The 24,061-nt window shown below is 46.7% G+C and overlaps 1 protein-coding gene across 1 annotated transcript; it reads right to left on the reverse strand.

Annotated features, from left to right (window-relative positions):
• Window positions 1-799: 799 nt before the first annotated feature.
• Window positions 800-21,575, reverse strand: LOC141985178 (epoxide hydrolase 1-like). The gene is made up of 9 exons (XM_074949052.1): window positions 21,422-21,575; window positions 17,572-17,782; window positions 15,893-16,073; window positions 14,973-15,200; window positions 12,477-12,606; window positions 8,556-8,770; window positions 7,700-7,808; window positions 7,239-7,364; window positions 800-1,178 (listed from the first exon to the last, which is right to left on the reverse strand). The coding sequence occupies exons 1-9, from the start codon at window positions 21,448-21,450 to the stop codon at window positions 977-979; spliced, it is 1,431 nt and encodes a 476-aa protein (XP_074805153.1). The 5' UTR covers window positions 21,451-21,575; the 3' UTR covers window positions 800-976.
• Between the last annotated feature and the right edge of the window lie 2,486 nt (window positions 21,576-24,061).

The following is a 24,061-nucleotide window of genomic DNA, read 5'->3' on the forward strand; positions in this document are numbered from 1 at the left end:
ATTTGAACTGGGTCTCCCACTTCCCCCAAGAGTGCACTAACCAGTGGTCTAGGACTCTAGGGGATGTTCTAGTGTAGGGCTCTCTGTCACTCCTGTTGAAGCTATTCACTAGGTGTAAATAAATATACAGTGGGCCAGTGAGTAAGAATGTGTGTGTATAGAGCACCCTTCTGAGAGGTGGGAGGCCCCTGTTCAAATCTGGTCTTCACATCAGGCAGAGGAAGGAATTGAAGCTGGGTCTCCCATATCCTGGGTGAGTGCCCCAACTGTGACTGGTCAGTGCTGTAACATACAACAAATGCACTGATCTATAGTGAGGCACAATTCCTGAAAACAAAGTGGGAAAGCTGCCTTGCACAGGGCTATCCAGAGCTTGTGGTTGAATGGTGCATTCTAACATACTGTGCTCTCTAGATTTTTGTGGCACTGTTTGCCATATGATGCTCTATAGCCACCCAGGAGGAGGGTCTTGGACACACATGCCTGGAAGAGTAAGACCTTCATGCCAGTCACTTCCACCTCAGCTACTGAACCCAGGTCAAGTCACTCTAGAGATGAAGACAACTTGGATGGGCTTTTCTGTGGAACCTGCTGCCCTTGCTCAGAAATAGGTGGCCATTTTATTCTTAAAAAGCTAAAGTGCAGTGCAGTGCAATGTTGTCATACATTAAACAGCAACCACCCATTCTCCAGATACAGCAGGAGTTTGCCCTCTAACATGCTCCTAGAATGAAATAGGACAAAATACTCCTACCTTTCAGTGAGAATTTAATGGTTATTTTTAAATTAAAAGCTCTAGAAATTGATTTTTAACCATCTGGCATTTTGTTTTAGGCTGGTGTCTGCGGCTACCAAGCAAATAGATATTTAGCTTTATAAAGTGTAATTAGAAATGCAGTTAATAATTATCTCAGGCTGGTGGTCTAGCAATGTGCTCCCATTTATCTGTGCATACTGCCCCCCACTTGCTCATGGCTCACAGATGCTCCACCTTTCTGACCAACTGCCTGATATCCTGTGCCAGGAGCTCTGGTTCCTCAAAGGCAGCAAAATGCCCCCCACGTGGCATGTAGGAGTAGACGACTATGTTCTTGAACAACTTCTGTGCCCAGGAGCGTGGGCTATGTGCAAGCTCCTGGGGGAAAGCAGCAATGCCAGTGGGTACGTACACTCCAATCCTTAAAAACAAACAAAAACCAAAAAAAACCATCCTGTTAGGAGCTTTTTAAATCAGTACATGTTATTTGTGGAGGGAGATGTTATTTAAAGCATTTGGTTCTCTTAATAAAATGTCAGACAATCAAGCTCAATCAGATCTATTCACCAAAAGGTATTAGTTCAAGATTAATCAGCACAAACACAGAAAGATAGGGGTTAAATCATTACTACTCCCTCGATGTGGGAAACAGTCCACAGTGCAATCTGTTCTGGAAATATATATTCACTACTGAGTAGCATGTATACCTTATATGTTACTCTGACAGAAAACTCTCCAAATTCATTTTTTATCAGGAGTACCCTAATATTTCTTTTCCCATGCAGTCTGCACTGGTTGTTCAAGGTTACTGGAATTCTGTACACAGTTTGTTGCAACAATTCAACCAGTTTGCATATTAGTCTCAAACCTCAGCAGAACAGTTATCTTGTTCTTGGCTATCTCTACCTGTGCCAGGAAGAAGAGTTCATACATTGCAGTTTAATATATTTCAATACAGAGCATACTGGGAAAAATGGCTCACTAATACTTCTTTGTATGGCTGATATATTTAGAATACCAACTATCATTTTACATTCAGATGGTTAAGCCAAGAGTGTTGCTGTGATAGCTGCTTCATATCTGTGAATTGGGCACTGAGTTGTATGTTCCATGGTCTGTTCTGGGTGACCACAGTTGCACACTGAAGAGTCTTTAATTTTCCAATTTGTGCAGCAAGTATCCTCATCCGCCATGGTTTGTGCAGATGTGGTTTAGGGTTGCTCATGAACTTTGCAGGAGATCAAAGCCAGGGATCTTCTGCATCAGGTCTTTCATGAGGTGTGTTTTTGTGACTTCTTGTGAACTCCATTCAGCCTTTCAAGCTTCTTCAGAGTTGAAGTTGCATTGGCGAAGGTTAAACATGTGGGTCCAAAAGGGCTTACATGACTGCGAGCAGGGGTGAGGAATGTTTGTTAAGGTTCTGGTGGATGGGGAGACATTCGTTTTCCTTGATCCACTGGAATTCCCAAAGGGTAGTGGCATCATGATGAATGGATGGGGGAGCAATATGCAACAGCACCAGCAGCCAAGGTGTTGGGCTCAACTTGCGGGTTCCAGTGATATACCGCACTGGATATCAACAAGTTAAGTGTGGCTACTTCTGGTCCATACCACTGCACGGTATTTGCTTCACTTTAACATACTAGAAATCCTTTTTAGAAATACATACTATTGGCTAACAATTTTGTCCAACAGTCCCCCGTGTTGTACCCATCCACAAAGACAAATGGAATGATTGGCTTAGAATCTTGTTTGAACCCAAGCTAAGCTCTCCAGTAGGTTAAAGCTGTTTAGATTCTCTGTAGCTGGAAATTTGAAGGGTAGTAGAAATGTAACTAACCATTATATGTCTGCCTTGTGGTCAATTTCAATTGGACTAGTGCCAAATTAAAATAAGTTAAGTTATGTGTTTAAAAAACCAAAACAAAACAAAAAAACCCTGTAGATCATAAATCCGATTGGCCCAGTGTGAGCAGACAGGCCTGGTGACCCTGGTTTGGTGAGTTCTGCCTTTCTATATGCATGCTGTCATATCTTTAAGGCAACTTGACATAAACCAAATTGAGCTGACTATTCAATGTCTTATCATTCAATGGTATAAATTGAACCTTACATTTGTTATACACTGAGGACAATACCATTAAGCTAATTATCTGTCACTGATTAGAGCAGGCAGTTTACCTTGTTCAGCATTCCTTAACGAATTGGTTTAGCTAGTTAACTCATAGCTACCACAGAATCTCTTTACCCATGTGATGCTCCTTATTTTCTGTAATTCCAACATTTTTTCTTGTATTTGGTTAAAACCCTTGAACAGTTTAACACATTGTATATAGTATATTTTTCTTCAATGGCCAGACCATCAATACCAGGCACCATAAGTTTAATAACTGTTAGGCTGCTGATGCTTGAAATATTTAACATATCTTTTGATATTTTCCAAATCTGCTGGCTGTAGTTGGTGGTAGGGCCTGCAGCAGCATAGCAAATTGAGTCATGGCCATAGGTACTGCTGCCTCCTGGGAGTGCCTCCCTTCTTCTGGCTTACTACTTAGGCTGGAGAAGTGATATGTGCCGTTCAGGCTCTGAAATGCTTCCATTAAATAGCAGGGTTGTACTAGAAACAGACAGCTTCTAGAACAGCTTTGCATGCTGTAGACTAGACCAGTTTAACACTTTAACCTTACTACACTTAAATTTGTATAGCAGGAGCCCACACCCTCCCATGCAATTGATCCATCTCCTCTCAGTAACTGATTGCATTTTAAAGCCCCTGTTGCTGTTGTATGTAGACTCCCCTATACAAATCTAAAGGAATTAATTCCATCCTAAAGGACAATTTTCTCGATTTCCCTATAGTGCATGAAACTAATGATAGCCAGTATTGGGGTGGGAAGGGAGATATCATGGTCAGCAAAGTGCTCCTGCTTAGCCTTATCAGTGGCAGTCAGCTCTTTACGAACCCAAAGCTAATACTTGTTCACCATACCAAATTCCAGATAGTCATCCATGATTTGCTTAAATACATTAACACACTACTACCTCTCCTAGAGGACCACTCCCTTTGTAATATCTTTTCTAAATTCTCCTTCCATGTGTTCCCTCTTTACTTATATCTGTGGCTCCTAGTTGTAGTCTGTCTAAAAGTGATTACTTACTAATTCAGTGAAACTGTTGACCAAAAGGGAGAGGCTCATGAGTGCAGGAGACTGTGAGGGGAGGGCTCCTGCCTCATACTGAGAATGAGGGGCGATCAGCAGGTTATCTCAAGTGCTTATATACGAATGCACAAAGCCTTGGAAACAAGCAGGGAGAACTGGAGGTCCTGGTGATGTCAAGGAATTATGATGTGATTGGAATAACAGAGACTTGGTGGGATAACTCACATGACTGGAGTACTGTCATGGATGGTTATAAACTGTTCAGGAAGGACAGGCAGGGCAGAAAAGGTGGGGGAGTAGCACTGTATGTAAGGGAGCAGTATGACTGCTCAGAGCTCCGGTACGAAACTGCAGAAAAACCTGAGTGTCTCTGGATTAAGTTTAGAAGTGTGAGCAACAAGAGTGATGTAGTGGTGGGAGTCTGCTATAGACCACCGGACCAGGGGGATGAGGTGGATGAGGCTTTCTTCCAGCAACTCGCAGAAGCTACTAGATCGCACACCCTGGTTCTCATGGGTGACTTTAATTTTCTTGATATCTGCTGGGAGAGCAATACAGCGGTGCATAGACAATCCAGGAAGTTTTTGGAAAGCGTAGGGGACAATTTCCTGGTGCAAGTGCTAGACGAGCCAACTGGGGGGGGAGCTTTTCTTGACCTGCTGCTCACCAACAGGGAAGAATTAGTGGGGGAAGCAAAAGTGGACGGGAATCTGGGAGGCAGTGACCATGAGTTGGTTGAGTTCAGGATCCTGACACAGGGAAGAAAGGTAAGCAGCAGGATACGGACCCTGGACTTCAGGAAAGCAGACTTCGACTCCCTCAGGGAGCGGATGGGTAGGATCCCCTGGGGGACTAACATGAAGGGGAAAGGAGTCCAGGAGAGCTGGCTGTATTTCAAGGAATCCCTGTTGAGGTTACAGGGACAAACCATCCCGATGAGTCGAAAGAATAGTAAATATGGCAGGCGACCAGCTTGGCTTAACGGTGAAATCCTAGCGGATCTTAAACATAAAAAAGAAGCTTACAAGAAGTGGAAGGTTGGACATATGACCAGGGAAGAGTATAAAAATATTGCTCGGGCATGTAGGAATGAAATCAGGAGGGCCAAATTGCACCTGGAGCTGCAGCTAGCAAGAGATGTCAAGAGTAACAAGAAGGGTTTCTTCAGGGTATGTTGGCAACAAGAAGAAAGCCAAAGAAAGTGTGGGCCCCTTACTGAATGAGGGAGGCAACCTAGTGACAGAGGATGTGGAAAAAGCTAATGTGCTCAATGCTTTTTTTGCCTCTGTCTTCACTAACAAGGACAGCTCCCAGACTGCTGCGCTGGGCATCGCAACATGGGGAGTAGATGGCCAGCCCTCTGTGGAGAAAGAGGTGGTTAGGGACTATTTAGAAAAGCTGGACGTGCACAAGTCCATGGGGCCGGACGAGTTGCATCCGAGAGTGCTAAAGGAATTGGCGGATGTGATTGCAGAGCCATTGGCCATTATCTTTCAAAACTCGTGGCGAACGGGGGAAGTCCCGGATGACTGGAAAAAGGCTAATGTAGTGCCAATCTTTAAAAAAGGGAAGAAGGAGGATCCTGGGAACTACAGGCCAGTCAGCCTCACCTCAGTCCCCGGAAAAATCATGGAGCAGGTCCTCAAGGAATCAATCCTGAAGCACTTACATGAGAGGAAAGTGATCAGGAACAGTCAGCATGGATTCACCAAGGGTAGGTCATGCCTGACTAATCTAATCGCCTTCTATGATGAGATTACTGGTTCTGTGGATGAAGGGAAAGCAGTGGATGTATTGTTTCCTGACTTTAGCAAAGCTTTTGACACAGTCTCCCACAGTATTCTTGTCAGCAAGTTAAAGAAGTATGGGCTGGATGAATGTACTATAAGGTGGGTAGAAAGTTGGCTAGATTGTCGTGCTCAACGGGTAGTGATCAATGGCTCCATGTCTAGTTGGCAGCCGGTGTCAAGTGGAGTGCCCCAGGGGTCGGTCCTGGGGCCGGTTTTGTTCAATATCTTCATAAATGATCTGGAGGATGGTGTGGATTGCACTCTCAGCAAATTTGCGGATGATACTAAACTGGGAGGAGTGGTAGATACGCTGAAGGGCAGGGATAGGATACAGAGGGACCTAGACAAATTGGAGGATTGGGCCAAAAGAAATCTGATGAGGTTCAATAAGGATAAGTGCAGGGTCCTGCACTTAGGACGGAAGAACCCAATGCACAGCTACAGACTAGGGACCGAATGGCTAGACAGCAGTTCTGCGGAAAAGGACCTAGGGGTGACAGTGGACGAGAAGCTGGATATGAGTCAACAGTGTGCCCTTGTTGCCAAGAAGGCCAATGGCATTTTGGGATGTATAAGTAGGGGCATAGTGAGCAGATCGAGGGACGTGATCGTTCCCCTCTATTGGACATTGGTGAGGCCTCATCTGGAGTACTGTGTCCAGTTTTGGGCCCCACACTACAAGAAGGATGTGGATAAATTGGAGAGAGTCCAGCGAAGGCCAACAAAAATGATTAGGGGTCTGGAACACATGACTTATGAGGAGAGGCTGAGGGAACTGGGATTGTTTAGTCTGCAGAAGAGAAGAAATGAGGGGGGATTTGATAGCTGCTTTCAACTACCTGAGAGGTGGTTCCAGAGAGGATGGTTCTAGACTATTCTCAGTGGTAGAAGAGGACAGGACAAGGAGTAATGGTCTCAAGTTGCAGTGGGGGAGGTTTAGGTTGGATATTAGGAAAAACTTTTTCACTAGGAGGGTGGTGAAACACTGGAATGCGTTATCTAGGGAGGTGGTAGAATCTCCTTCCTTGGAAGTTTTTAAGGTCAGGCTTGACAAAGCCCTGGCTGGGATGATTTAATTGGGGATTGGTCCTGCTTTGAGCAGGGGGTTGGACTAGATGACCTCCTGAGGTCCCTTCCAACCCTGATATTCTATGAGACAGAACTCTCACAGGAGCTAGCTTCAAACTAAACTCACTCCCAGAAGAGCTAAGAATGACTATGGGCCTCTGTTTTGAACACATCACATACAAAACTCATCGCTGTTACTTCATGTTCCTTCAAGAAATTCTACACGTCCCCGCTCACCTCTACATTCCAAAAATAATCAATCTGTTTCTCCAACAGGTTGGGGAAAAAACACCCTTTTTGTTATAGTGATAGTACCACTATAAGAATCTGGATTGATTTGTTTTTGAAATATGTAGGAGGAGCTCAGCTACTACAATGATGGAGCCATATAAGTATCTAGATGGTTTATTCTATATGCCTGTAATGGTATCTAGCCTGCACCTCATCCCACCCCTTCTTTACCTGGCATCAGGAGCAGTGTTGAGGTTCTTGGAGAGATTCTCCTTGTAGAAGCGCATTGAGGGCACAATGGACGAAGTTACCCAATAAATCATCACATTGGTCAAAAGGTCATCCAGAGAGAATTTCCTATTGAGGGATAAACCAGAGAAGCATCACTGTCACAGGGGCTACTCTCTGCACATTATCGGGTACATGCCTTGAAGAGTGGGCAGCCTATCTGTTCTGTTCTCTCATCACTTGGCCCTAAACTAAGCTGTAGAGCACTGAGTGTTGGTGCAGTAGTGCTGCAGTCAATCCATTACACAAGGCAATTTGCACAGTTTAGAATTGTATGTTCCCTTGCCCTCTACTTAAATTTGATCTCAGTGGTGGATTGTCTCACCTCCCTACTGTTGTGAGCAGCCTTCCTTTAGTTGCATTTCTCCCTCACACCCATTCATTGGCATGCCACTGTTCCATACCTCTCCAGACCTCCATTGTCCATGTTCCGGAATGATCTATCGGTCCAGGTAGAGAACTTCTCCAGAATGTATGCAGCAAGTCCCACAGGGGAGTCATTTAGTCCACAGCCTAATTCAGGAAAGCAACAGAACAGTTCTGAGGTTCACATGGCACTGCATTACCTCCACTAAGGATAAACTGGACTTCCAGGAAGTCTCCTATAGGGATCAAGCAGAGACTTTGGATACTACCCACCTTTGTGCAATTCCGTTTGGGACATTTAGTACTGGCAGAGCCCAGATTGTCATTCAGACCCGCCCCCCCCCCCCCCCCCAGTTTTTTAATGCAGAGAAAAGCCAAGAACTAGGACAGTCATGGTGGTGGCAGTAATGGCACAACGGGAAAGTGTCCAAAGGAACTACACTTTAAAGGAGGCAGGAAGTGGGGATCGCATTCCCAAACAATGGGTGTGACTGGAAGAGGTCAGCAGGTTCTAGAGTGCCCTTAGTCAGTGTTTATGAAGGTGGAAGGGTGAAAATGCTGTGCCCCCACTATCCTTTTCTTACCCATGCTTTGTGAACCAAAATATAATAAATGCAGAATTTATATAGCATATTATCTGTTCACCTGGTGGGGTAGGGAAGTATTTTACAGTTAAGGAAACAGTCAGAGGGAGATACAGTGACTTGCCAAAAACCATGTGTAATAAATCATTGTTAGAACTTGACTAGAACTCTGGAGTTTCTGGTTCCTAGTCCTTTTCTCAGTCCACATTGCTCCGCAAACATTCTAGGCCTTTGTCCAGATGTGACAGGTATCTCATGGACCACATGTCTATTATACAAACTCCCCAGACATGTGGAGACTGTACTCTACCTGCTGTGTCGGGCTTGGTGGCCTGGATGTGCAAATACCCGGTCTCCCGCAGAAGTTCATACACGTTCTTCTCCAAGTATGGGTATAAGCGGCGGGAGTCTTCCCTGGTGAAGCCCACCAGCCATGGCACGTAGGCCCCCAGCAGTAAAGACACCAGCCTCCCCAAACCTCCTGAGGTGGTGATGACAAAATTCAGATGAAGCCCTTTCACGGACCTGGAACCAATGGTATTGAGGAATAGAATAAGAATCAGCAATATGGATTAACAATAACAGAACAAAAGGGATCTTGTCTCCAGGTTCCCTCTGAGATACAGAGCTGTGCTAGGACAGCAACACTGCACTAGGCCCATCGGTACTTCCGGAAGAATGTCTCTCCTAACCATACATAGCTCTTCAGGCATGTGTATTCACAATTCCCTTACGTGAAGACGTAGCAAATAGTGTAGAGATAGCGCAGCTGATGCAAGCACCAACACAGCTGCGTTGGAGAGGACAGAATAACTACAGCAGTCTTAGACTCCCATTTGACTTGGCATGGCAGAGCCATCACTGTGGCTTGGGTTGTTCTCCTAAGAGCCTCATTTTGAACCCTAGGTAATGAAGGCTTCATCGTGCATTTGCTGAGAAGCCTGTGATGAACCACACATGACCCTAAAGCTCCCAGAGACTTCCCATTGAAATCAATGGGCGTCTCAATACTTTTAAGGATCTGGGCCATGATGACTAACTCCTTTAGCATCTTCCCACTTGATTTGGTCTCCTTTCACCTGTTGGATCATATTAAAGAAGTTCTGTATTAAAATCACAAATGAGTTTGATTCCCCATAGTTTAAATTCCAGGGTATTACTAATTAAGAGGTCTCTTGGTTTTTGGTACTGTTTCTCTCCCTCTCTGTGTGAAACTTGCAAGCTGCTAATTGTGTTAGTACATTCTAAGACAGAGTCTGTTCTCAAAGCAATTCTTTGTAACAACAACTACTCACACAGAGAGAGACTCAAGCAATACTCTGTAACAACAGAAACAGCACCCAGAGACTCCCCGCCCTTTTGTTGTATTCATCTCGCTTTGTTAACAATTATGATTAAAATAGAGATAGAGGATGTACGTGGATGGATGCTTGGTGTGGATAATAACTGAATGATCAAGGAGGTGCCAGCCTAAGAATCCAGTGTCCATTGGCTGAAGAAGGTGTCAAGTGGAAATAACCAGAGGACCCCCGGAGGGCAGACTGGAATCCACCCAACAGCCTCAAGGATGGGAGAACCAAAGAAAAAGATAACATCTGGCAGCACAGAGCCGTCAGGAATGTGCTATCTGCTGATTGATTCAGCAACAGCATGATGAAGCAATTCCCATAGACTGGCATAGGAAGAAATTCCTATAAAAATGGACTCTAGAAAGTGAGAACTTTGGGGTCTGATTCTGCAAACCATCTTCCAGGAGTATCAGATGAGCATCTGACAAGGCCCTGCTCCCTCCTCATGTCCAGGCCACCTGGCCAGGGGCTTGGCATGAGCAACTCTAAGGCTGGTAACTATGATAACAACCTTGCAGAACCTGTGTGTGTATGAATGAATGTGTGAATAAATATGAGATTGAATGGAATGTTATAGCTATAACTAACTGCTTACTATGATTCTTTCTGTATTCACAATAAATGTGGCATTTTGCCTTTTCCCCTTTAATAAGATCCTGCTGGTTTTTATTTTATTGGTATAACACACCTAGGGAGCTAATATGGAGCACATGCTTTACAACAACTCACTGTCTAAGGCTATGTCTACGCTGCACTTTTGTCAGTAAAACTTTTGTTGGTCAGGGGTGTGGTTTTATTTTGCCAGGAGGAGAACTCTCTCCTGCTGGCAAAGAGCAGCTCCACGGGAGTCCTTATAGCAGCACAGCTGTGCCGCTGTAAGGTACGCAGTGTAGTCATAGCCTAACATTTAACTTCATCATCTAAGAGCAGCCTCATGTTTCTCCTCCACCCAGATGTTCTAAGCCTGCATTTTAGGCAAGGAAGGAATTTATATCTCATGCTACCATTTAGCCTCTCAAAGGTTCCCCAACCAGATTTGAATCTCCTCATTACCTCTCCTTTCTGATTTGGAAGAGAGATCACCGGGTAGGTCTATTCTAAGCCTTAAGGCTTCCTTGGAGGATGGGATGGAGAGGGCACAGTTCATATTCACAGCTGACTCAAAGCTGGGAGTGATCACAAATACTTTAGATACCACTGAAATATGAATGCAATAGAACAAGCTTGAGAAATAGGCTGAGATCTATGAAACGGGAATGAATAAAGATGAATGCAAAGAGGTGGGGGGATAAGTAAGAGGGGATAATCCAATGCACAAAGCCAGAATGGAAAAGAAGAGCTAGGCAGCGGCAAGGCAGCCCCAAGAATTATCTGGTTTTGGGGGTAGAGTGCAGGATAAACTCAACAGGAGTCAGCTATGCATTGTTGCCTGTACTGGTTTATATTATCAGGGTGGCTGTGTAGATCAGCTGTGAAGCCAGAGCTGTAGCCTTACATTCAGCTTGGGCACTCACTGTGGCAAACATTTTTTAAAAATGGCCACTAATTTTGGGTGCCAAACTTGAGGTTTCCAAAAACTGGGACACTCAACATTAATGGCCATTAAAAAATTTTGGATCTATGCTATTTCTTTTTTTAAAAAGGACATTAACTCTGGAGAGAGTCCAAGTGACAACAACATACATAGGAAAAAGAACGAGGAGTACTTGTGGCACCTTAGAGACTAACAAATTTATTTGGGCATAAGCTTTCGTGGGCTAAAACCCACTTCATTGGATGCATGTGGTGGAAAATACAGTAGGAAGAGATATGTACACAGAGAACCTGAAAAAATGATATAGTTGGTATGTCAACCCCCATTTTTTCATGTTCTCTGTGTATATATATATCTTCCTACTGTATTTTCCACTGCATGCATCTGATAAAGTGGGTTTTAGCCCACGAAAACTTATGCCCAAATAAATGTGTTAGTCTCTAAGGTGCCACAAGTACTCCTCGTTCTTTTTGCTGACACAGAGTAATACGGCTACCACTCTGAAACCTGTCACCATACATAGGAAAAAGTATGGACAAATCAGAGGAAAGAAGAGTGCTTTACCCAAGATTAAACAACTCTACAAATGCAAAGGGGACAGGGACCAATTCTCAATCAGCTTCACAGGCTCCAGTTATGGGGCTTGTTTCTGGGTCAGCTTATATCCTAGGATCTCTCTACTAATTGGAGTAACTCTATCTAAGGAAAGTTTAGAACCCCTTACGGGATTGTAGCTTTGCTTCTTGCTCTAGAATCCAGACTACTGCCTAGCAGCGATGCAGAAAAGTCAAGAGAAATAGTTTCAGAATCCTCCTGACTCCGGCTCACCTGGAGACTGCTCGTCAGCTATATTTTGGTAAAGGTTCTCTGGGCTAGGGCTGTTCAAACAAGGGCTGCACAGATAATTTGGCAGGAGTCCGAGGACTGATGTTAATCCCTATCCATTGGAGAAGATGGCAAGCATCTGAATCCTTAATACAAGGGTGCAGCTTGCAGAGGCTCCAGCTGAGTTGCCTGACTGCTTGCTGGGATGTGTTTTTTAAAAAATCAGTACATTATTGGTTCTTTCCATTTTCCTTTTGATTTTTAAGCATTTAGGGTTCATATTTTTCAGTTCTCTCCAACTACAAGGATGATAAATATTATTTTATTTTTTAAATGAATGATGAGATTCTTATGTAGCCACGTGACTCCAGGAGCTGGGGAGCAAGACTCCAAATATCACAAGACTGGGGATAAAACTACAAGAGCTGGCAACAGTGTGTCCTGAGTACAAGGGGGAGGGCAGGATGTGTCATAGGAACCAGAACAGACAACTATCCCTCTCCTAACCCCCTTTGCTACTCACTTTGGCAGCATCTGGGCCATGTTTATGGTGATCTGAGAGCCCCAATCTCCCCCCTGTACATAGAACTCCTGGAAGCCCAGTCTCTGCATCAGCTTGTGAAATATCCGAGCAGCAGCCAGCGTATCAAAACCTGTGCATAAGGAGAAACCTATTATTAAACACCTGTTCTCCCCTCAGTGAGGAATCATTGATACCACAGGGGATGCAGGTCAGTGTTCTGTTGGGTATTGCCTAGTACTTGTCCTCTGGATCACAGTGAAAGGAGACTTGGGGATTGGAAGGTTTCCAATTACCTCTACATTCCAAATCTCCACACCCACCCCTAGAGCTTTGTGACCTCAGCCCCATAGACTTTCCCAATATCACTGCAAAAGACTAACTCTTCTCTGGCAGATGGAGCTGACCCATTATCACAAAGCAGTTAGCACACGGGTTAAAAGGCCAAGAAATGAGTGCATTGCAGTCATTTCAGTGTCCCATGGGGAAGACAAGCACTGAAAGCACCAGGAGCCTACAATGAAGCAGATACCAGCTGCCCTCATCCTAGTATGGAGAGGTCGGGTCCCAGACTGTAGACAGCTTGGATCATCCTTAAGAAGCACTGTAAGGGTGCAGGGTGCTTTCCCAGATACAACATAGGGCACAGACTCTCCTTCCCTCTTCACTTGTGCCTTCTCCACCTTGCAGTTCATCCAAATTAATCCTTCTCCCCATACCTGCACCCTCCTTGCTCAAATCCCTTCACTGGCTCCCACTTAATCTCCGGCATCAAGTTCACATCCTTGCTCTTCCCATTTAAAGCTTTGCAGTCTCCAGTCCCACCCTCCTCATTTCCCCTTCTTCCACTCCCTAGTCTCTGCTCCCATTGCCTCCTTCACTCATCCTGCATCTTCTCCCAGGACACACTATGGGCCTGTAACAGCCTCCCAGTTAAGGTTCCCAGCGCCCTCCCTTATCTCCTCCAACAACCACTGGAAAACACCCTCCCCAATCCATGAAGTGACCTGGCTCTAATGACCACCCACCTCATATTGCCCCATGTTCTATTGCACCCCTATTCCTTTGGGAAAGGGATCTGTTAGGTATACATCACCCCATTGTACAGCATGGTGTTCAGCTATTGTGCGTCATACATCAGAAAGAGCTGGCACAGGAGAAGACTTGCTGGCTTGGGGGGGTCACAGACTAGGATACAGAGTCTTTCACCTCTAGGACCCTGGTTCCTTTCTGGTTCCAGGCTGGGGGGATTGGTGGGGGGGTCTCCGGGAAGTGGTAAATGGCCTATGGATCCTATTGTCTATGGGGCATTAGTTCCACTTCAGCCCAAGATTGGGGTGACTGGCTGTCTTGGGGTATGTGTGTAGAAAATGAGATATGGAGCCTTTTACCAAGGCAATAATTACCTGACTCACAGGAATAGGACACAAAGACTTTAACTTTCAGGGCATTTAGTGGATTGTGTGACTTGAGCTGTAAGTCTGAGTCCAGTTCCCACTGGACACATCAACAACACAAACATCATCATAAATGCCCCTCCCCTCCAGCCCAGCAGAGACACCAAGGACTGACCGGTTTCTGGAGCATGAATTGCCCTCTCTTATTTAGGTGTGATCCCTAGAGGTCAGGTGAGGCAGGCTGAGAGAAGTCTGCCCTGGCCTTGCCCCTGCTGTACCTGTTCTGTGGATACCAGTATCTAGGGCAGAGGTGGGCAAACTGCGGCCCACAGGCCACATCCGGTCCCTGAGCTCCCAGCTGGGGAGGCTAGTCCCCGGCCCCTCCCGCGCTGTTCCCCCTCCCCTGCAGCCTCAGTGCGCTGCCAACGCTCTGGCCTGCCGCTCCAGCTGGGCAGTGCAGGCGGCGTGGCTGGTTCTAGCCAGGTGGTGGGGCTGCGAGTTCCTTCCGCTCTGAGCGGCACGGTGAGGGGGCGGGCAGGACGGGGGTTTGGATAAGGGGCAAGGGGTTCTGGGGGGCAGTCAGGGGATGGGGAACAGAGGAGGTTGGATAGGTGTGGGAATCCCTGGGGGCCTGTCAGGGGTCAGGGGGTGTGGATAGGGGTTGGAGCAGTCAGGGGACAGGCAGCAGTGGGGGCTGGATGGGGGTAGGGTCCCAGGGGGGCGGTTAGGGTCGGGGGGTCTCGGGAGGGGGCAGTCAGGGGACAAGGAACAGGGGGGGTTGGATGGGTCAGGGGTTCTGAGAGGGGCGGTCAGGGGGTGGGAAGTGGGAGGGGGTGGGGGCCAGGCCATTTGGGGAGGCACAGCCTTCCCTACCCAGCCCTCCATAGAGTTTCATAACGGCGATGTGGCCCTCGGGCCAAAAAGTTTGCCCACCCCTGCTCTAGGGCCATCAATCCACCACCAGATTTGCTTTATTAAAAGAGCAGGTGGAGAACTCAACTCCCAGTGTTCAGAAATTAATCCATGGTTCCAGGGATGTCTCCCAGATGCTATTCCAGAAAGCACTGGGATTCTAATTAACTCCCTCCTGCCCATCACTCACCTTGTTGGTGAGGTGCCTCGGAGAAGCCATAGCCTGGGATGGATGGGCAGATAACCTCAAACACCACATCTTCGTTCAGGCCGTGTCCAGCTGGGTCAGTGAGCAGTGGGATGATCTTATAGAACTCATAGAAGGAGCCAGGCCAGCCATGCACCATCAACAAAGGCCTGGCTGCCTGACCCTTGGGGATGCCAGGGGGCTTCACATGGACAAAGTGGACTTCAATCCCTGCCACAAACCCAAGAGAAAAAAGTTAAGGCTCCAGTTGCTTCTCAGCGCCTGGCCTAGACCCTAAAGGAGAGACGGAAATTCCTAGCCAGTGTTCACGGCAGGGCCACACAGAAAACCACAGCAGAGAGAGGAAGGTGCTCAGCTGGAGCTGGGAGGGGGATGCCCTCTACCCCTTTGGATTTATGTTTGCTCCTTTGTGGATGAGGAATAACGCCACAGTGAGAGAGGCCCAGACCCCAGCAACTACGTCTCTTGGGAAAGGAGTCCTAAATTTGTCCTCCTGAAGCTGATTCCTGTGAGGTGGTGACCCTAGCAGACAATGGATGCCTTGGATACCTCTGCCTGCTTTACTATATCTCACTGCAATGCTGAGCTCTGCATGGAACAAGCAGCCTAGTCTTGGGTTCCAGAGAAACCTGCAAAGGAGGGCAGATGAGAGGAAGTGAAGTGGGGGATCTCAGAGAATTGTGGGAGCGCCAAGGATGGAGTGCTAGGGATGGGAAAGAAATGGAGGGGTGATTCATGAGTGAGGGGACAGGACAATGGGGCAGCTAGACAAAGGAAATAGAGGGAACTTGTTAGGAGCACCAGGGCCGCTAGGGGAGCAATAGGTGGGTGCTCCATGGAGGAAGAGGCGCCAGGACCTCTGGAGGAGGCAAAGGGAGCATTCAGGGGCAGCTGAGACTCACCTTCAATGGTTGTTTTGAAATGTGGATATTGGTTCACAATTTCCAGCTGCTTCTGCCAGTTGAACTGGTTCCTCCAATAAGCAACAACTCTCTGCAGGTAGGTGGAGTTGAAACCATACTGGAAGGCAACTCCCTCCAGTGGCGGTGTGTAGCGAGCCTGGTCCAGGCGCTGGTGCAGTTCCTGCAGAGGGAGAGTTCCCACACTGCTCCATCCCAGGCCAGGCTCACAGGGGCTGCTCTCAGTGCCCATTACCCGCTGGAGGAATTGTTCTAACAGGGGAGCCAAGGATAAAGTCTCCTACCTGCCCAGGGCCTTAAGAAGGCAGCTCTGCTTTCTATATCATTATCTGGGGCCCAAAGGGCACTGTTCAGGCAGTCACATGCCACACAGGACCTCCTGGATCAGGTACATGGTGAAAATATGTTTTGTATGTTATTGGTTAGAACCAGGAACTAGGGACAGAACTCCTTGGTTCTACTCCTGGCTCTGCCTCTGACTTGCTATGTGACCTTGGTCAAATCACTTCCCTTCTCTGTCTCAGTTTCCCTGTCTATATAGTGAGGTAATCCTACTGACATAATGCAGATTAGGGACTGGAGGCTGTTAATGACTGCAAAGGGCTTTGAGCTCCTTGGAGGAAAGGTGGGTAGAAGGGCCTGCTGCATGGAAGTGCCAGGTTCTAGTCTATCAGCATTCTCCTAGAGAGCCTAAAGCATCCCGCTTGGTGAAAGGAGCTATTTTGCCAACACCTGGGTTTAACCCTATCTTTTTACCATGGTGCTGGATTATGAGCCCTGGGAGCTGAAGGCATCTTTTTATTCGTAATATGGATCTGGCATGGAACCCCATACTGCCCCAGCAAATGTGCCTCACCCCTGCCCTGGAGGGACAGTGCTATTCAGGCCTTGAAGCCTGAGTAGAGACACCAAACAACAGAGATAACTGGTGCCAGATGCAGGGTGGTTTTGTGATCTGGCCACCCAACATGAGCAGCTCCTCAATCAACTCAAATAACAGCAGCTTTCAGTCACTACTGACAGGGACTGGAATGGAACTGGTGACCTAAAGGTGAAAGTCTTTATTGCTCAATCCTAGTTACCTGCCCTGCCCACTGCTAGTAAATTAGAATCTTAGTGGTAGGCATAGTCTGCACTTTCCCATAATAGTTCTGCCAGTGCCCCGCACCCTGACCTGCAGCCTCCCTGCTATTTCCAGCCCTGGATTCCCCACACACAGCTCAACTGATGCCCTCAATCCTGACCTGCAGCCCCTTGCTATTCCTAAACCGATACAGACAGCTCTACCATTCAGTGCATCTCAGTCTCCACCAGCAGCTTCTGCTGTTCCAGGCGTAGGCCTCTCAGCAGAAACTGTCTTGACCTCTGTGGAGATTTTGATAAACTTCCCTTAGACTGGGGCTCAGAAAACTCGGTTATTTTGTGATCTAATTTGGACTAGAACTCAAGTGTGGAGGGATGGATAGCCAGTACATTGTCCCACAGTGCCAGACAGCTGTACTGGTGTATTCAAGTACAATGCTAAGGTCACTCGGACATCACCTTGAAGCAGTTAGATGGATCTGACTGGCTAACTCTACCTCTCACTCTGCTTTCTACTCCCCACCAGCTGCCCCTCCCTGGATACTTCTCCCAGTTCCCTATTTCTCAGTCAGTGATACCTGAATTTCCCTGTCAGAGGTTTCAATTTGGAAGGATCGTATTCTCTCATCTTCTTTCTCTCTTGGGGGCCTCTTGCCTGAGCCCCACCATCCATCTCCCATTTCTAGAGTCTTGATCTTCCGTCTAGACAGGAGCCAACAAACCAGGAGCCCTCCAGCTCCCAGAGCAGCAGGGGCCAGAATTACACTCCTCCAGGGATATTTAAAGGACCTAGGAAGACACAAGATGCTTGCATTCAGGAACAAAAGCTTCAAGACACTGAGACTGCACCAAGACCCGTATACATACATGGTGAGTTTGGGAGAGGATAAGCACCCACAACTCCTATGAAGTCAACAGGAGCTATGAGTTCCCTCACCTCAGGAGATCAGGCCCTAGGTGTCCCTCCCAAGTTGGGGACACCCAGAATGAGTGACCAGCTCTGAAGATGTCAGCCTAAGAGCCTGGAAGCAGGTTAGAAACAGAACAACAATTTCAACAAGAGCTGAACAGAACTGCACCTGCTGGAGAGAAGGTTCTAGGCTTCCACAGAGCTCCCCCACCAGCTCTCCAACAGGCCATCAAGGTACCACACCTGCAACTAATGAAACATGGGTTGAGGAGCCTGGATCACCACCTGCCTGGACACTGGTCACAAGGCTACCCAGGCCCTCTCCTTGTGGTGACCAGCAATCCCATATTCTTAACAGCAGAAAAAATATCTGCACAGACTGGGGAACTGGCCACGGGGGACACTGGGAGGCCTAATGTTCAGATATACATTAGCACTGCAGTGGGGGAGGGGAGCACACATGTATATCTCAAGGTAGCCGAGTCAGCTCATCCAATAAAGAGCTGGATTTGTGTCACTGCCATGCATGGGAGTGTGATCACAGAATCATAGAAGATTAGGGTTGGAAGAGACCTCAGGAGGTCATCTAGTCCAATCCCCTGCTCAAAGCAGGACCAACACCAACTAAATCATCTCAGCCAAGGCTTTGTCAAGCCAGGCCTTAAAAACCTCTAAGGATGGAGATTCCACCACCTCCCTAGGTAACCCATTCCAGTGCTTCACCACCCTCCTAGAGAAACAATGTTTCCTAATATCCAAACTAGACCTCCCACACTGCAACTTGAGACCATTGCTCCTTGTTCTGTCATCCGCCACCACTGAGAACAGCCTAATTCCATCCTCTTTGGAACCCCCCTTCAGGTAGTTGAATGCTGCTATCAAATCCCCCCTCACTCTTCTCCAGACTAAATAACCTCAGTTCCCGCAGCCTCTCCTCGTAAGTCAGGTGCCCCAGCCCCCTAATCATTTTTGTTGCCCTCCGCTGGACTCTCTCCAATTTGTCCACATCCCTTCCATAGTGGGGGGACCAAAACTGAACACAGTACTCCGCGTGTGGCCTCACCAGCGCCGAATAGTGATGGGGGAGGGGGGTGGAGCTTCCCAATGCACAGCAAGAGTGGACTCTGGGGCAAGGGAAGACAATGGCCTTCAACCTCTGGAAGGAACCGTCAGCACAGGAGCATTGAGACAATTTCCCCCAACTCCACTCTGCAGGGCCTTCCACATGGTTTCATCACAGGTTTGAGCATCCTCTAGGTCACCACTGGACCTGAGGCCTTGGTTTCTCCACAGAAGCAAAGATCTGCAGGGCTGTTGACGCTGGTAGACCAAGTGGCAGCTCTTGCCAAGGTTGTAGGCATTAGCTAAGAACTGACAAGCTCATAGCTGGAAACCAAACCAGTTCACCTGTATGTTAGTTTTGTTCAGAATATGTATTAGTCTTATAAGAAGGCATTTAGTATTTTGACTCTATTAAATGCTTGTAAGTTGCTGCATGCATTAATCTCACTTGTAATGTCTGTACTCCATACTACAAGGTAAAATATAAGTTTGTTTTATAATTGCAAAAATGCCTGCTCTGAACTTGTGAACTAGACAGGTAAAGTGGCTCCCCCTGCCTATCCAGGAGGACTATCAAAATTAAGTGAGCTATTGTAAGACAAAAGCTTTGTTGATTACCCCATCCACCCATGGGCAAGTATGTACAGAAGGCCTCGTCCTATAGGTTTAGATGCTGGAAGAGGGAAATAAAATTAGCTAACATGAAGAATTTTCATCTCTTTGCTATTTGGACTCTCACCAGGGCTGGAGCTAAGAAACAAAAAGCAGAGATTCCCAGGGTCAACCTGGGTTAACCCCTAAAAAGAGATTCAATGCTGATAGATTATATCTGTCACCTTTTGAATCACAGATTGAAACTCATCGGTGTATATATGCTTGCTTGCTTTAGCCTGTAAATAACTCATTTCTTTTTCCCAGTGAATAAACCTTTAGTTAGTTTATTACAGGATTTGCTACACGAGTTGTCTTTGGTGAGAGATCTAAGGTACATATTGATCTGGGGTAAGTGACTGGTCTTTGGGCTCTGGAAACAACCTTAATATTTTGTGATTTTTGATGTAACTGACCATTTATCACTAAGTCTAGCTTGCCTGGGTGGCAAGATAGACTGGCGAGCCCAAGGGCATTGTCTATGACTCCATAGTAAGACTGGTATAGTGATCTAGGAGTTCACATTGGTTACTCCATTGGTGAAATCTAATTACAGAACATACCACCAGTTTGGGGTGTCTACCTGGTTTTGACAGTCTGCCCTGAGGTTGGCCACTCCAGACAGCGTGACAAGAGCCATCTCTGTCTGGTGTCCCCATTCCTTCCCCAGGGCTGTCACTCTCTAGGGCCCATACTCACCATGACACTGGCCCTATATCATGTTGCAAGATGGTGCTGTAAACTCAGGCTATCTAGGAAAGTGTCACGTAATCAGGGCAGGCACTAGCAAATATGAGGTATCATTTAAAGCCATTCAGTCATCCCTCAGCTATGTAGTCTCCAAGCCTTGCTCCAGCTCTTCTGCCAGTTGTGGAAATAGTGACTGTGTCTAGACCTGGCATGGAGGAAGTTAGGAGGGTCAGGAAAGGAGATTTGTGGGACACAAAGAGTGTGAGGGGCTGCCCTGTGTCTAGCCAGGGCAGTGAAAAAGGGGGAGACAGCAGCATTTGCTCCCACTCCACCCACATGATTTGGAACAGAAGCAGCTCCTGCTGGGCTAGGGTTGCCACCTCTGAGGTGCAAAAAAATGGGAGATCCTGCTGATCCTGAGCCAATAAAACTGGCCAGCTGGCAGTGTGTCCTGAGCACCCTAACAGATTTCCCCGGACAGCTACCTCAAAAAAGGGATGATCCTGGGAAAACCTAGACAGGTGGCACCCTTATTTACTGGAGACCCCATGACTGAAACGGGGCAGCATTCTCTGAAACAGCCTCAGTCAAGTTGCTGAGCAGGAGGCTCCTGTCAGTTCTGCCTGCCAAGAGGGAGCAGGGCTCCTGAGAACAAAAAGCCTAAGCTGCCCCCTTCATGGTGCTTTCCGGGCACTGAGCAGTTTACGCAACAGGTAATCGAATCCCCGTGCACTTAAATCCCAGAGGTTTAACTGCCTGGAGGCCTGAAACACAGAGTATCATGGCAGGTTATGGCACCAATTTAGGGCTGAGCAGCTTTAACCCTGCTAATCCGCATCAAGTGGCTCAGATCAGCAGCCCCTTGACTGCCCCAAAGCAGCGTTCACTAGCAAAGCGTTCTCAGTCCAGGAGGTGCATGGGCAGCCACTCCCAGGTGACACTTCCGAATGGAATGGCTACACTGGGTAGTGTTCTGTTCCCAGCATTAGATTAGTGCTGGAGCTTGGACCAAGGGCCCTGTTGGACTTCACCCCTCTGCCATGATTCTGGATGACAAACAGCACAACCCCATAGCACTCGCCCCCAAAGGGCTCTCCTGCACCTGCTGCACTCACCGGACACTCTGAAGGATTTGCTGCCACATGTCTGTACAAGTGCCTGTGACTTGCAGTTCAGCTCTGCCCAACTCTAGTGCTGGACTTAGAAACTCACGCGCCCCAACCGCAGCTACCGCCTTCTCTGCTTTCTCAGTGAGGATGCAAACTACCTATATATAGTCTGCTAGTGCCACCTGCTGCCTTCATGTGGAATTGCAAATAGCCCAGTCACCTGGGCACCTCTCCAATTCACCTGTAGTTTTGGATGAGACAAAAAAGTGAGGCCCTGTCCTAAGCATCAGGGTGTTCTAGCTGCATTCTAGCCTAGGGAATCATATTTTGCCTCCCTAACATTCCATTGCAGTCTCATTTGGATAAAGGATTCTCCTTCACTTCCTGTCCTAAACTGCCTTGTAGTACCATTAGTGCAGAATGGCTGCTGTATTTCACCCATGAGATGCTGGTATTTCAGTGATGGGGGAAGAAACTTCCTCTGTCTATGCGGTGTTCCAGGTGAAATGGAATAATTCATAGATTTCAAGGCCAGAAGAAACCATTGTGATCATCTAGTCTGACCTCCTGTGTAACAGGCCAAAGACCTTCCCTGAAATAATTCCTGTTTGAACTAGAGCATGTTTTTTTTTTAGAAAAACAACAATCTTTGAGATCCTTGGTGCTGAAGACCCATTTGCTGAGAGTCTCTTTGCATTTTCAGGGCAGCCTGCACCTCTGGCAGCGGGAGGAAAGTGGGTTCCCTGGGTCTTTCAGAGCCTGGCATTTGGATTCATAAGCAGAGACTGTATTAAGAAATCAAGTGAATGAGGAGCACAGAACGAAGAATTAGAACCCAACTGTGTGGAAGGCAGCTGGGAAATCCTGTAAGAATGCTAATTAAAGTGCAACAGACTGTGATCTCTCTGAAATGAAGGAGAGTCCAAGGGACACCTTATACTCGGAAATCTTTATTATTTATTTCTTAGCAGTAAATACAAGTGAAGTGGCCTGTGCAGTTAGATGAGGAAGTGGCTCAAAGATCTCAAGGTAAAATCTTCAGTATGAGGATTGCGGGAAAGGAACCAACATAGATAGTTAAGGCTCCAAAGAGAAAGATAAGGGCTGAATGAGTTACTGCTGTTAAAGGGCTAAGGGGAATCAGATGGTCTTTAGCTAAGATATAAGGGGAGACAGTTTTGGGCTATTAATAAAAAGGAGGCAAGGGGAGATAGGGGACTCCTCATTGTTTTTGCTGATACAGACTAACACGGCTAACACTCTGGATCCTGGTATGGTTGAAACTAAAACTGCATTTTCAATAGGGCTCTAAAGCACTGAAGTTTTGTCTGTGCGGAACTGAGGAAGCCCTGAAGGGAAAAAGAGTGCAAGGGAATCCTGGGAAATCGTCTACTCTTGGACTGCTGCAGTATCTACCCAGTAAACAAGAATAATTTTCTGTTAAACTGCTACCTCTAGTGGCCAAAATGCAGAACATTTGGCAGGAGTAGCTATAGCTGAATTCAACAAGACTTTCCTATAATTTTAATGTGCATCCTAAGTCCATGCATTTTCTCAGGGAGATATCTGGTTTGAACTACAAAACCCTTTACTATCTACTTTATTCCCCTTTTTCTCGATACATCTGAAATGAGCAGAGGTTGACCACATGTAATATACTGATTTTCTCCAGACATGCTGCAAATTAATTCAGCTGCTGGCAGCTCTCTCTGCACTTTTACCCTAGAGCTTTGCTGCTGACCTGCCCTTCTAAAAATGACAATGCTACTGTTCTGAACAGTTGTGGGTTCAAACACTGTCAGTTGTAGTGCTTGCTTAGATTACTGCAGAATACCCTAATTGTAAGAGGGAAAGCACCCCAGAGTTTGAATGATGAACATTTAACAAGACAATTTGCCTCAATTAAGAACAGAATTAAATTAAGCAGTATCACACTTGTCATCTTAAATACACTTTGCGAACATTAACTCATCCATCCTAAGAACATGCCAAGAAAAGGGATAAAGGATTATTTTCCTCCCCTGCTTACAAATGGGAAACCTTCCCTGGCCATGGTTGCAGCAGGGCCTGAGAACCAGGAACGAACAGGAAATTGACAAGACTCTAAAGCAAAACTGACGCCTCTTCAGTTTCATTGCCCAAACTGAGTGAAAGGCAGAATGCAAACAAGCAGCATCAATAGGGCAAAGTCATGTTTATCTTTACGATTACTTCAGTCCTTTCAGGAGTCATTAGTGACATAAGGAAGGACAGGATGGGTGGTTATTAACAGCATGGTTTTGCAGTTTCCCGTTAATGTTGCTGCTTTTCATTAATGAGAGGTGTAGAATTTGTCCCATTTTGTTGCCCTTAAGTTTGATTCCAAGGCACAGTATTTGTCCTGGAGCAAAGAGAAGGGAATTCAGTCTCCATTCTACCTCGGGCATACACACAGGTACGTACATTCTCAGGATAATATTCCACCCAGGAGCCGCAAGAGGAACTCAAGAGAAGCCCTGGAACTCCTACTCCCTTCCCGGTCTGGTATCTAAGGAGATCAAAACCACAAAAGTGTTAGTAAAGCCATATCTGATCGGATGGAATATGTAGGGCGGTGGACAGGGAATTAACTCACCCAGTGCTCATTAACAAGAATAGGAATTCCCC

This window comes from Natator depressus, chromosome 3 (genome assembly GCF_965152275.1).
Source record: "Natator depressus isolate rNatDep1 chromosome 3, rNatDep2.hap1, whole genome shotgun sequence".
NCBI lineage: Eukaryota > Metazoa > Chordata > Testudines > Cheloniidae > Natator > Natator depressus.

What these genes read in the sequence shown, in the direction of transcription:
- LOC141985178 (XM_074949052.1), bottom strand. Translation starts at nt 21,450, where the DNA reads ATGTGGCAGCAAATCCTTCAGAGTGTCCG. An exon ending in CAAATCCTTCAGAGTGTCCG is followed by an intron (nt 17,783 to 21,421) that starts GTGAGTGCAGCA and finishes GTGTCTTCCTAG; the next exon opens with GTCCTTTAAATATCCCTGGA. An exon ending in CCTCTGACAGGGAAATTCAG is followed by an intron (nt 16,074 to 17,571) that starts GTATCACTGACT and finishes CTCCCTCTGCAG; the next exon opens with GAACTGCACCAGCGCCTGGA.